Genomic DNA, 13303 nt, shown 5'->3' on the forward strand with positions numbered 1-13303 from the left:
AAAAGAGTGAGGGCTGAGTTGGCTAAATTACCTCTTTATTGAATTCATTGCCAAATGGCCTTCATTACATAGGATGCCGAACGGCTATAGCTCAACACTTGTACATCGTGAGTCTATTTGTAGTAGTACTTCAAGTGATCAGCGTTCCATGGATGGCCAAGGGTCTTGCCATCGGAGCTTCTAAGTGTGTAAGAGCCAGGGCGACTGATGCCAATGACTTCATACGGTCCATCCCAGTTTGGACTAAGTGTGCCTTCACTCGGGACTCTGTCGCAGAGTAATCTTTTCTTTAAGACCCAGTCTCCTATTTTGAAAGAACGAGGCTTGACCCTAGAGTCATAATAGTTGGAGATGCGCTGCTTGTAGGCGACATTCCTCAAGTGAGCTTGGTTTCTGTGTTCCTCGACTAAATCCAAGTTGAGGGTGAGTTGTTTGTCATTTTCACTTTGAATGTAGTTCTGGACTCGGAATGTTGCTTGCTCGAGCTCAACAGGGACAACCGCCTATGTGCCAAAGGCAAGTGAGAATGGAGTTTCTCCTGTTGAAGTCCGATATGAAGTGCGATATGACCAAAGAACTTGGGGTATAAATTCTGGCCAACAGCCTTTAGCTTTGTCCAAGCTGGTTTTCAAAGTGCGCTTGATTATTTTGTTGATGGCCTCAACTTGTCCATTAGACTGGGGATGAGCTGGAGAGGCAAAGCATAAGTTGATGTTGAACTTAGAGCAGAACAACCTGAACTTCTTGTTGTCAAACTGTCGCCCATTGTCAGTGACTATCGCATTGGGAATGCCGAATCTACAAAGGATGTTCTTCCACACGAAGTCTTCTATCTTTGCCTCAGTAATGGTTGCCAAGGGTTCTACTTCGGCCCACTTTGTGAAGTAGTCCACTGCAACGACTGCGTAACAGACTTTGCCCTTCCCTGCCGGCATTGGGCCGATCAAATCAAGTCCCCACTGGGCCAAGGGCCAAGGGCTGATCATAGGAGTAAGAGGCTCTGGAGGGGAATGAGGAATAGTCGCATATCGTTGACATTTGTCACATGAGCGGGATACTTTGATGGCATCCTGGTGGAGTGTTGGCCAGTAATATCCTTGGCGAAAAGTCTTGTGTGCTAGGGACCGAGATCCAGCATGATCTCCACAGACTCCCTCATGTATTTCCCGAAGGACGATTTCCGCCTCGGCAGGCGTAAGACACCTTAAGTATGGCAGGCTAAAACCTCGCTTATAGAGTTGATCATTGATGATCAGGTAGCGGGTAGACTTGTATCGAATTTGCTTAGCCTGGACTTTATCATTTGGGAGGGTGCCATGAGCAAGGAAATTATAGATCGGGGTGATCCAACTATCCCCTTGTTGTAAGTTGCATACTTCTGCGGCCATGGTGCTTGGTGTTGCCAACAGTTCGACATGAATTTTTCTTCCAATCTTGTCCTCCACAGCTGAGGCGAGGCGAGCCAGGGCGTCTGCATGACTGTTTGCCGCTCGAGGAACTTGGGTGATCTGGTAGCGGAAGTGCTTGAGCAAAAGTTGTGTTTGCGCAAGATATGCTGCCATGGAGCTGTCCTTAGCATCAAAGTTGTTGGTAACCTGGTTGACCACTAATTGGGAGTCACTGAAAATATCAATTTGTTTAACCCCGAGGTGTTTGGCCAAACGTAATCCTGCTAGAAGGGCTTCATACTCGGCCTCATTGTTTGATGCCTTGAATTTGAAACGAAGAGCATACTCCATTGCTACTTTGTCGGGCGTAGTCAAGACTAGTCCCGCTCCACAGCCCTGTTGGTTGGATGAGCCATCAACATACAGACTCCATGCTGAGGTCGTTGATTCTACTTTCTGAGCTTCCGATGGTAATGAAGCTACTGCTTCAGGTGTAGAAGCAATGTCAACAGGATATGTGAAGTCGGCTATGAAATCTGCTACTGCTTGACCTTTTTCGGCTGGTTTTGGTTGGTAGGAGATGTCAAACTCACCCAATGCTATCGCCCATTTGATCATTCGTCCAGACGTGTCAGGACTCTGGAGTATCTGTCGAAGAGGGTGATTGGTAAGCACGATGATGGCGTGTGCTTGGAAATAAGGGCGAAGTTTCCGAGCAGACATGACCAATGCTAGAGCTAATTTCTCAATGTTGGAGTATCGTGTCTCCGCATCTTGTAGGGCCTTGCTAGCGTAGTAGACGGGCCGTTCGACACCACTGTCCATTCGAATAAGAACAGAACTGACTGCTGAAGCCGAAACCGATAGATAGATGATGAGAGTGTCACCAACTTCTGGTTTGGAGAGCAGAGGGGCTTTACTCATGTACTCTTTGATGTTCCTGAATGCCTTGGCACATTCCTCCGTCCATGTAATGTACTTCTTATTTCCCTTGAGTGCTTTGAAGAAAGGAGCACATCTGTCTGTGGCCTTAGAGATGAATCTGGTTAAGGCTGCCACCTTGCCAGTAAGGCTTTGGATGTCTTTTGAAGTTATTGGCTCTTTCATGTCGAGGATTGCTTTGATCTTTTCAGGGTTAGCTTCAATGCCTCGTTGGCTAATCATGAAGCCTAAGAATTTGCCAGAGCCCACGCCGAAGGCACATTTGTTGGGGTTCAACCTCATTCGATACCTCTTTAGAATGGTGAAAGTTTCAGATAGGTTGGTGATGTGTTGGTCAGCATGTTTGCTCTTGACTAGCATATCATCAACGTAAACTTCCATGCTCTTCCCAATCTGTTCGGCGAACATTGAATTGACCAGTCTTTGATAAGTTGCTCCTGCATTCTTTAGGCTGAAAGGCATGACCTTATAGCAATACAGTCCCCTGTCAGTAGTGAAAGCCGTATGTTCTTGGTCTGAGGGGTTCATGAGGATTTGGTTGTATCCTGAATAAGCGTCCATGAAGCTCAAGAGCTCACACCCTGCCGTAGAGTCTATAAGTCTATCAATGAGAGGAAGAGGGAAACTATCCTTCGGGCATCCTTTGTTTAGGTCGGTGTAGTCGACACACATTCTCCACAAGACCTTTTGAAGCAGGAGACTTTCCTTGGTCGGATTTTTCTTAACAAGGACAACATTTGCTACCCATGTTGGGTAATTGACTTCACGGACGAAGCCTATGTCCTTGTGTTTTTCAACTTCTGCTTTCATCGCCTCGTATCGCTCAACATCATAAGATCTTCGCCTCTGTTTTACTGGTTTGGTCTTGGGATCAATACTCAAGTGGTGACAGATGATATCGGGAGAGATGCCCGGCATATCTTTATATGACCAAGCGAAGACCTCGGCGTTCTCTTGCAAAAAGGAGATCAGCGACAACCGAAGGGGTGGTGACAAAGTAGTGCCAATCTTCACCATGCGGTCTGGATTGTCTTTGGAGATAGAGACATTCTCTAACTCTTCAGCGGGTTGTGCTTGCTGGGTGAAGGAGTCATCTCGAGGGTCGTCGGGTTGACTGTTGCTATCAGGAAGATCCAAGTTCGCTTCATCTAGGCTGGTCTTTACGACTTGGTTATGTATAGAGAGAGTCTCCTTGGGGACAGACAGGTGTTGTTGTTTGACTGAAGTGTTGTAACATGATCGTGCACTAAGCTGATCTCCTCTGATGTAGCCGTTGCCATGGGGGGTTGGAAATTTCATCAACAGCATATGCGTGGATACCATAGCCTTGAGATCATTGATGCCTGTGCGCCCAAAGATGACATTGTATGTCGTTGGGCAGTCAACCACTAGGAAGTTAGTGGTAATGGTAGCCGTGTAAGGGCCTGTACCAATAGTAAAGGGTAAATGTATGCTCCCTAAGGGTTGCACGATATCACCGGAGAAGCTTATCAGAGGAGAAATCGAGCGATCGAGCAAGTGTTCAGCTACACTGAGTGCCCTGAAAGCTTCGGCAAACATGATATTGACCGAAGCCCCTGTGTCTACGAGGATTCGTCGAACATCAAAGTTGGCTATGTGAGCCTCCACGATCAATGGGTCGTTATGAGGGTAGATGATGCCTCTTTCTTCCTCAGGGTAGAAACATATCGGATCCCAGTTAGGCTTTTGATACTTCCCTCCCCTGATGTCTTCCACGTGAAACACTTGGTGACCAGGCCTCAGAATTCGTTCACTGTTTTTCATGGCCCTATTGGAAGATTCAGATATGGGTGTGCCGCCGCTTATGGAATATATGACATTCACCTGGCGTTGGTTACGGTTATCCCTTTGAGGGTGAAGAAGGAATTGATCAATTTTTCCTTCTCGTGCCAAAGCTTCAATACGATCACGGAGGATGATACATTTCTCGCTATCATGGCCGTTATGCTCATGGTAGCAACAAAACATGCCCGCGTTATTCGGAGGCGTGTAATCTGGGTGCCTCGGCTTTGGCTTTGGTATCAGGTGAGCTATGCTGGGGTAAATGGCCGCGCATGTGGCATTCAAGGGCGTGTATGTCTCATACCTTGGGGTAGGGGGTATCTTGACGCGGGTTTGACCCACTGCATTGACTGCCTGGGGGCGAGCGTTATTGTGGCGATACCCTTGGTTATCGGGATAGTGTCCCTTACTCTTTTTACTGAAAGGAGAGTGGTGAGGATGGAAATCCTTCCTCTTGCCTTGAAATTGATATGTCTGTTGATTCGGTGAAGCATTATGCAAGGCATGGGGAGGTGCCACTGCTGTTTGGAAAGTCGAGGTCTTCTCATTTAGGTGAGTCTGGCTTCCACCTCCCACTTGTTGATAAAGGATGGTTGTAGGGGGTTTCTCCTGATATGTCTTTGCCTCGGCGGAGGCATGGTTATAAGCTTGCGCCATCACCTCAGAGTAAGTCTTCCAAGTATTGGCATTGATCATGTATTTAAAGAAACAATCACGTAGGCCTGCCGTGAAGGCTTTGAGGGCAGTCTTGTCGTCTGCCTCGGCACACCGGGAGTATTCATGGCTGAAGCGGCCAGCATACATACGTAATGACTCGTCTGGCTTCTGGCGGATAGTGTACAAGTCATCTGCAGAGTGCAAGCGATCGGTTTGGAAAATGTGTTGGGAAACAAATAGTTTCCTCAATTCCTCAAATGAGTCTACCGTCTCAGGTGTAAGACGACAATACCAATTTAGAGCTCCACTAGAGAGGGTGGAGGGGAAGAGAAGACATCGCTCTTCGTCGGTGTGCATCCGGTATGCCATGGTGGACTCGAAGAGGTTAAGGTGCTCAATCGGGTCCTCTTTTCCAGTATAAAGTTGCAAGCCAAGCTTTTGCTTTGTCTTTGCTTGAAGGGGGGTGTTGAGGATCCTCCTTGTAAGAGGGCCAGGCCTGGGTTGGTTCCAGTCAGGTATTTCAGCCTGACGTTCAGCCTTCAACTTGTTTACTTCCTCAAGAAGTTGTAGGACAAGGGGGTCCTGAGCGGAGTTATGTGTCACTGGAGCTTTCTTTCATAAATCTCCATCTCCTATTGGAATTAGGAAGGTTTGATCAAGGGCATGTGATTTTTCCCTGGACTCGCTGTACTGGCTTCCAGGGTATGTCTGTCGGAACACCTCTGAGTCCCCTGTACCCTCATGTTTCTCTAGGACTTGTTGCCCTTTCCCCAAATTGGTGGCCGGCTTGGGCCGTGGCAGGGGACCGAGTCTCTCAGAAATCCTTGGGTCATTAATCTTTGAGCTTATATGGATGGAATTCTCTCGACGTTGCTTCAGGAAATCCCGACAATCGCGAAAGACGGCTTTCGATCCTTCTGCCCCTTCAGCAAAGAGGTGTCTCCCTCCACTTCTCATGGTTCGGGTCGAAGCAACTGGGTTAAGAGAAGCCTCATGTTGATTATCAAGTCGAGGGGTAATCTGTTCCCTATCAGGGATATCTATGTCGAATGCATGTGACCCTCCATGTTGGAGGGCACCCAGTTGATGGTTGACTTCCACGGGGGCAACAAGCTCGCGTGTCTGAGCTTGCCTAGCTTCGTGGAGTGTCTCGAAGAGCTTCTCATATTGCTCCTGGAGGACCTCATTCCTCATTGCTATCTTGTTGTTCTGAGCTTCCAACTCATCGACTTTAGCTTGAAGAAGAACTCGTTTTCCTTCCTTCTTTCGTTGTTTCGCACTATGTGCAAGAGGGGTGTCATTCTGTGTGCTGTGGCTTCCTTCGCTTCCCATGTTGGAGAGGGATGCCTGATCAAAAGAAAGTGTACGAATGATAGAAACCAGCTTGACACAGCTGAAGAGAGTAGGAATAAGTGTCGTTTCCCACAGACGGCGCCAAATGTTGATGCACAAAATCAGCGAAGACTTTGGTACAACAGAAAGTGTCAGGTTTTGTGACCTTCGCTTGGTTGCTTCGATCACTAGTGAGGATAAGTACGTAAATGAATAGAGACAGAGAAGCAAACACAGGATGTACGTGGTTCACCCAGATTGGCTACGTCCACGGAGTAGAGGAGTTCTTATTAGTAGTGAAGGGCTTACACAAGTACAAAGGATCAAGCTCTCAATTTAGTGAGTTCTTGTGAATGATTTAACACAAAATGGCATTAGGCAATATTGTGGGGGAATGACCCCTATTTATAGAAAAACTTGTAGCTTTGTCACATTGACATGTGTCATGTTATGATTGGTTCTTGATGTTGACACGTGCTGCGCTCTGATTGGCTTCTAATCTTGACACGTGTCGAGTAGTGATTGGCCTCCTGGTCGGAGGGGAACTCTTCTGGGTCCTTGACAGTATAGCGTTGGCCGGTGCTCGGTAGTTTCGGGATTGGTCAAGTATGGTACGAACAACTTTCATACTTTTATTAAGTTTTTCGTCATGCCTAAGTTAACGCGTGACTTGGCGCCCATGTGTATAATGAATGGGCGCTACATGTCAATATGACCCCACGTGGGCGCCACGTCACGCATTAACGGAGGTTCTAATGGAAACCTAACAGAAGTATGAAAGTGTCCCATAAATCTCACTTTAGATGTGACATTGGAATGAAAAAAAAAAACTTGATGTATGAAATTTTAAAAATCATGATATTTCATAGTAGTAAAGTGAGAAAGCCTTATATATAATAATAATAATAATAATAATAATAATTGGTCTAAATACATACATACATACATACAGATATTGCATGGGAGTTACTTATGCATAGCCCAGGCATGGCATGTACTCGAGGCCACGGAATACACTCCCCTTTATCTGCAATTTCTAGTGTGCCATCTGCATTCCTTAGTGGGATGTCGCTCAATTTTTGGCAACGGTGGATCTATAAATGTTAGTAATATCTTCCCTTTTCTCTTACTAACATCAAATTTGTCAACACTATGTGTGGCATGTACAAATGTCACCTTCCACGAATTTCATAAGGTGGTTCAAATAAGATGGTCTCCTTAATTCCAAGAAACCATCTACAAGGAGTATTTTGAATGAGGAAGTCGTATTTCTTGGTAGGTATATACATAGAGCATGCTCGTTCCATCAAATAAGATGGTCTCCTTAATATTTTCCTATACAAATGGGTACTACCATAATTGGTCTTATGTCATAGACACTATATGCAAGGAGTATTTTGAATGAGGAAGCCGTATTTCTTGATAGGTATACACGTAAACTATGCTTGTTCCCTCTCCCTCGATGATTCCTTCGATGATTTTGCGATAGCTTTTCAAAATCAAGAAAATGAACAAGGCAATCAAAGGAATATCACAGGTATGATACATCTCAAAACTCTTAACTATGGTTTGATATGTTGAAGTCCTAGTCATATGTTTTGCTCTTTCTTTTCTTTCTTTTTTTTGGTTGATTTTTTTCATTTATCCATCTCCTTGTTTTTAGTAATTAGTTAGGTGATATATAGGTATCATATATGATGACATATAATTTTCTTTTAAATATTTTTCATTGAAAATGATTAGATTTTCATATGTAGATATTCAAATTAAAATTTTGAGTAAAGATGCATAAATAAAAAAAATAATTAAAATTGAAAATTAAGAAAACTAAACTAAATCTAATAACATCTTAATTTTTTTAAAGGAAAACTAATGAAAAGTGTTTGAAAACTTTGAGTTTTAACGATAAGGACAAAATAAAGGGTAAAGTGAATAGTACAATGATTGACTTTTTAGTTTAAAAATGTGGTTTTTCGTTAAAATAAACAGTACCGAGAGTTTTTTGTTAAAGTTCATTTTTTTTAATGAGGTTTTGTAAACAGAATATTTGATGATTTCTTGTTGTTAAAACAAATATGTATCGATTGATTAAAGAAATATAATTACATAGTCCATATACAAATGAATGTAACTTTTGAATTTTAGTAATTAATGTGATGAGATGATCAAATATTACTTTTGAACAAACAATATTATCTACATTAAGTGGGTGGGGGAGTAGACTAAGCCTTACACTAGGCCAGCCATAATAATGTGGTTCAAAATCGAACCTAAAACCTCTCACTTACAAGTGAAGAGGAATACCATTAGACCGTAGTACGTACTAAGAGGTCACTCAGTACTACATTCTAGTGACCTCTTCACTTGGAAGTGAGAGGTCTTAGATTCGAATCTCGTGAATGGCGAATTCGATACCAAATTAGGCTGCTTATTGTGTGGCTTAGCCAAACTCCATATCCCCTTAGTGTAAAAATATCGATGAACTCAAAAAAAAAAAAACCAAACATTTGTCACACAACGGAAGAAAATAATGAAATAAAAAACAAGTGAAGCATTCAACGCGCATAAATGCATTTAAAATATGTAATTCGTGAAAAAAACCTTTCACCCGTGCAGAGAGGCTAGCGGTTTCTCTTTTTTGTTCTCATGGGACGAGATATGAACCACCCACCCTGATTCCCTGAACAAGCTCTCTTTTTTTAGGTCAATAGTTAAATAGGTTTTTAAGGTGGGAAGGGAGCTTGATTTTCACTATTGCACTAGCCCTCCTCAACAAGCACTCAATTATGTACGACCCTTTTTTTAACTCATTTGGCATTCAAAAATGACTGGTTTTGACGGCTGCATGACCAACCTATAAATCATTATTTTACGTAAAGTGAACATGAAAAATATGTCAAATTTTTGGGACATGCTTGATAATTAAAAAGTCTTTCGTTTGTATACAATACATGGTATATATCTCTTAAAAATTATAATGAAAAGGTCTCTCGCATAATCTAATCAGTATATAAATAAGATTTGTATTTAATTTTTCTAATTTGCTTATGCCATTGCCATATATCATCTAATCAGCATATAAACAAATTCTGGAAGCAAAGTTTGATTTTAAATTTGTGTCGCAGTCTTCAATTTATTACAAGGACTTCCATCGAAGTTTTCAGAGTTTTTGGGTACGTGGACATTAATTATTAATTAATTTATTTATAAAAAATGATACACACAATTAACTTCTCACAGACCTTTGTTGAATCATGTCGGTTGATTTATCAAATTCAATTAGCTCCTATTTTTCATTTGTTGAAACTATCGATTTATTTATTTATTGATAAAATTGTGGTTGTGAACATTGTTTTGAATGTCAACCTAGGAATCAGCCGCATTCGTGAACTGAAATTGACCCATGTTCGATTAACTTCAATTTTGACCTTCATGTGTGACGGGATAGCACAATTAAATCATAAAGAAATGAGGAATGGCCTTGTGTACGAAGCAGTATACAGTGCAGTTCAAAATGGGACTGTTGAGATCGTTAGATCTCTATGTGAAGCCAGACCAGAATTATTGTTCAGAGGCTTAAAGGATGGAAAGAACATATTTCATTATGCTGTTGAATGCCGTCAAGAAAATGTTTATAGCCTTATATACGGGGTTCGTCAAAGAAATCTCATTACGACTTTGAGAGATCATTCCGACAACAGCATACTACATTATGCCGGGATGTTATCTCCATTGGCAAAGGAAAAGCTTGATGGTATTGCCGGTGCAGCCTTGCAAATGCAGAGAGAAAGGCAATGGTACAAGGTTAGAATTACTTTTTATTATTCTTGTACGCTTAATTACATTTATGACCCCTGAAGTTCAATCCGCATACTTAACCCCACAAAATTCAAATTGTGTCACTTAATACTCTGAAATTTAACTTCTTTCTTACTTTGTTCTATGCCGTTGCCGTCTAAGAGTAATATAAATTCTACGTCATTATATTCATGTATCAAATGAAGCATTTTTTTTTCTTTATAATTACTGAAAGAACACGATCACCTCATATCACTACGATGTATAAGTTTTTGTTCAATGAAATGTAGGAGGTAGAGAGTATTGCGGTTCCACTCTCGGGAGCCTCAACTTTAAACAAAGATGGTTTGACACCCGCTCAATTATTTACCGAGGAACACAAGGAACTGCTCGAGGGTGGAGAAAAGTGGATGAAAAGTGCAGCAAAATCTTATACAGTTGTCAATGCCCTCATTATTACAATCATGTTTGCTGCAGCATTCACAGTTCCTGGTGGAACCAACGAAGATACAGGGTTTCCCATATTCTTAAACGGAAAGGTATTTATGGTTTTTATAGGTTCGGATGCTATTTCGCTCTTTTCTTCCGCAACTTCAGCGTTAATATTTTTGGGCATCCTTACATCGCGTTATGCTGAAGATGATTTCCTCAAATCCCTACCTACAAAGATGATACTAGGCCTTTCCTCACTTTTGCTCTCCATCGCCACCATGATGGTTGCCTTTTCTTCTGCCCTATTCATCATGTTTCAGGACAAATCATTGTTTACTTATCCGTTCATTTTCCTTGGTACTATACCCGTCACTTTATTTATTTGGATGCAATTTCCTCTGCTAGTTAAGATTTTCAAATCTACTTATTGTGAACGAGTATTCCATAAGAAAATCAAACAGTGGATATAAATTCTTGATGGGGTATGCGATACATTAATTGTGTAATTGTAGTAATGTAATGTTATCACTTCTAAGAAAGCTTGTATGCATTGTACACACTACTAAGTGTTTGGTTCCTCTAATAAAAACCACAATGTTCAATTTTTTTTATTTGTTCTCCAGAAGATATATATAATTTAATTGAAAAACTTGAAGAAAGTTGAGATTCCATAAAACTCATTGGTAATATGGTATTGGATCATATATTTATGACGTGAGATTGAAGTTGGAAATGGAATGGAACTCTTGGATCAAATCACCATAGTAGACACACGCAATGTTAAATTATCTTTCAAAACTCGTTGATGTTGTACACGGCGTACAATCTATTCAGCGAGTTCACTGTTCCTCTATCCGATCGCTGCTTAGCCCAAACCGAAAAAGCGCAAGCTTGCAATTATATATGTAATGACATTATGTTCGAATCAAGGATTGTATATCCACTTAACTCTTTTTTACTTTCTGCATACCCCTTCCACTTAGCTTGTGTTTCCATTACTCATAAAAAAATCTAGTTTTTCATGATTCCCAAATATATTACGGAATGGCATCAAATTAAAAGAGGTCTTAGATTCGATTCTCGTCAAAGGTAAATTTGAACTACATTATTGCAAGTCCATTATGATACTTAACCCACTCTCCCAATCATTAATGTAGATAATAATGTTTGTTAAAGTGTTATTATTTTGCTTGTCAGTGTAGTCCACTTGGGCATGCACCTTAGCGGACCACGTTCCTTTTGACAAAATTCAAATACAATATTTAGATTGAAAACATGGAACAGGTAAGTGGCTAAAAATGCTGTCATGTACCCAAACTAAAAATACCTCATTGTTCCAAACTGCCGCAGCAACGTGACTCTTAAAAACTCTATAGCGATGATGTATCTGTCAGCCCTCCTGGAAAAGGCTCTGTCACTTCGGTATCGACCCCAAAATCTATATCGTCTGTAGCTAAGACGTTGGCCCCAACATTTGTATCGTCTGCAACTAAGACGATGGCCCCAACATTTGTATCGTCCATAGCTTGGATGTCGTCTACAACACCATCAACAGATGGTTTATCCTCTACAGAATCATCAAGCACCTCTGATTCATTAGAGGAGGCAGCCTTTCGCTTTCGCGCAGATGCAGGGTGGCATACCGAAACATTTTTCTCATTAGCATTACTTTTCTTAGATGATCTTGCAGCCTCCTCAATAGCAGGTAATGCTGCAAAGAGGTGAACCAATGTGAGGCAGTCGTCTATATCTCCAAGTGCATCAACGAATTTTGGATACCTGCAGTTCCAAACATACCAAACAACGGTCAGAAGCTCTACATACAGACAAGTAACTTTTTAACATTACGAAAAAGTTAACAAGCCTCTGCAAAATAATTCTATCTAATTTGTAAGTGGGTCATCTCTCTCTCAGAAGAGCAGCTCGCTCCTTGTTCTTCTTTGCATCGGCTTTCTTTACTTTCCCTTCGTATGCCCTGATCTCTCTCAACCGCTCGAGTAGCGGTTCATGCTGAATGAAAGAAACATCCTTCAAGTGATAATAAGTATGGTGATTTCCCTTCACCCTTTTCTTCGGCTCCCGAGGGAACACACCCTGTAGAATACACAATTTCCTATAATTTCCAAAATCATGAACATGAATTAATACATCACACAGCTTACTTTTCTTTCCCAACAAAACAGTAATTTTAATTCAACCGATGAATCCGAATAATACACAAACCCTAAATATTCATAAATCACATAAATAATTTAAAAATACAGAATTACAAGTTGAATACCAGAGACAAACCTGAAGACGGGAAGGCTGACTTGAAGCTGCTTGACATCTTGTGACCTGGTGACGTACCTCGCGGCATTTCCTTCCTTTTTCTTTCCGTCACGTCCCGTCCCGTTCCGTCCCGTCCCGTCCCGTTCCGTTCCGTTCCGTCTGCGTACCAAACGCACAGAAAATGGTTTTAGATTAAGATATTTTGAAATCAATTCTTAATTTCGGAAAAAAACATTTGAGTTATGTGCTTCTTGCATTTTAGGTGCTTTTTGTCTAAAAGTGCTTTTAATTATTTAAGAATGTTTCCCAAACAAATCCGCAATATGCCATTTAATATTATGAATTTGAATTATATTATTGCTAATTTATTGTAAGATTTGTTCATTCTCTTATCTCTTTAGTGTAAATAATATGGTTTGTTAAAAACAAATGACTCAATCGTTAAAATCATAATCCAAGAGTTACATTTTCGCTTTATTTGGAGTCCATTTACTAAAGAGGAAAAATAATAGAAAACAAAATAGTCTTTACCAAAAAGAAAAATTAATAAAAAAGAAAAATAAATAAATCCTTGGCGCCAGCTGATATCCGTCAAACTTTCAGCAATTACATGAAATTCATTTTCCCGCCAAACTTCACTCGCGCCAAGTCCCCAAAAGCACATGAACAAAAACAAGTAG

General features: G+C 41.2%; 2 protein-coding genes and 1 long non-coding RNA gene across 6 annotated transcripts in view; 2 read left to right on the forward strand and 1 right to left on the reverse strand.

Annotated features, from left to right (window-relative positions):
- LOC126610492 (uncharacterized) overlaps positions 1-13303 on the forward strand; it is a 32687-nt gene that overhangs the window by 15158 nt on the left and 4226 nt on the right. The gene's annotated exons all lie outside the window — the stretch shown is intronic.
- Positions 1-13303, forward strand: part of LOC126610483 (ankyrin repeat-containing protein NPR4-like) — a 38363-nt gene that overhangs the window by 8187 nt on the left and 16873 nt on the right. The window contains exons 4-8 of one of the 4 annotated variants that reach the window (XM_050278564.1): positions 7075-7224; positions 7549-7659; positions 9248-9295; positions 9493-9926; positions 10211-10954. In XM_050278564.1, the coding sequence (XP_050134521.1) occupies positions 7075-7224; positions 7549-7659; positions 9248-9295; positions 9493-9926; positions 10211-10822 (1355 nt within the window). In that variant the 3' untranslated portion in view covers positions 10823-10954. Of the gene's footprint in view, positions 1-7074; positions 7225-7548; positions 7660-9247; positions 9296-9492; positions 9927-10210; positions 10955-13303 lie in introns of those variants that run through there. The other 3 variants (XM_050278565.1, XM_050278567.1, XM_050278566.1) reach the window with 3 other exon arrangements.
- On the reverse strand, positions 12318-12734 carry LOC126610510 (uncharacterized). Its single transcript, XR_007618553.1, has 2 exons — positions 12645-12734; positions 12318-12465 (listed from the first exon to the last, which is right to left on the reverse strand). It is a non-coding gene; the product is annotated as an uncharacterized LOC126610510 (long non-coding RNA).

Source organism: Malus sylvestris, chromosome 17 (assembly GCF_916048215.2).
Source record: "Malus sylvestris chromosome 17, drMalSylv7.2, whole genome shotgun sequence".
NCBI lineage: Eukaryota > Viridiplantae > Streptophyta > Magnoliopsida > Rosales > Rosaceae > Malus > Malus sylvestris.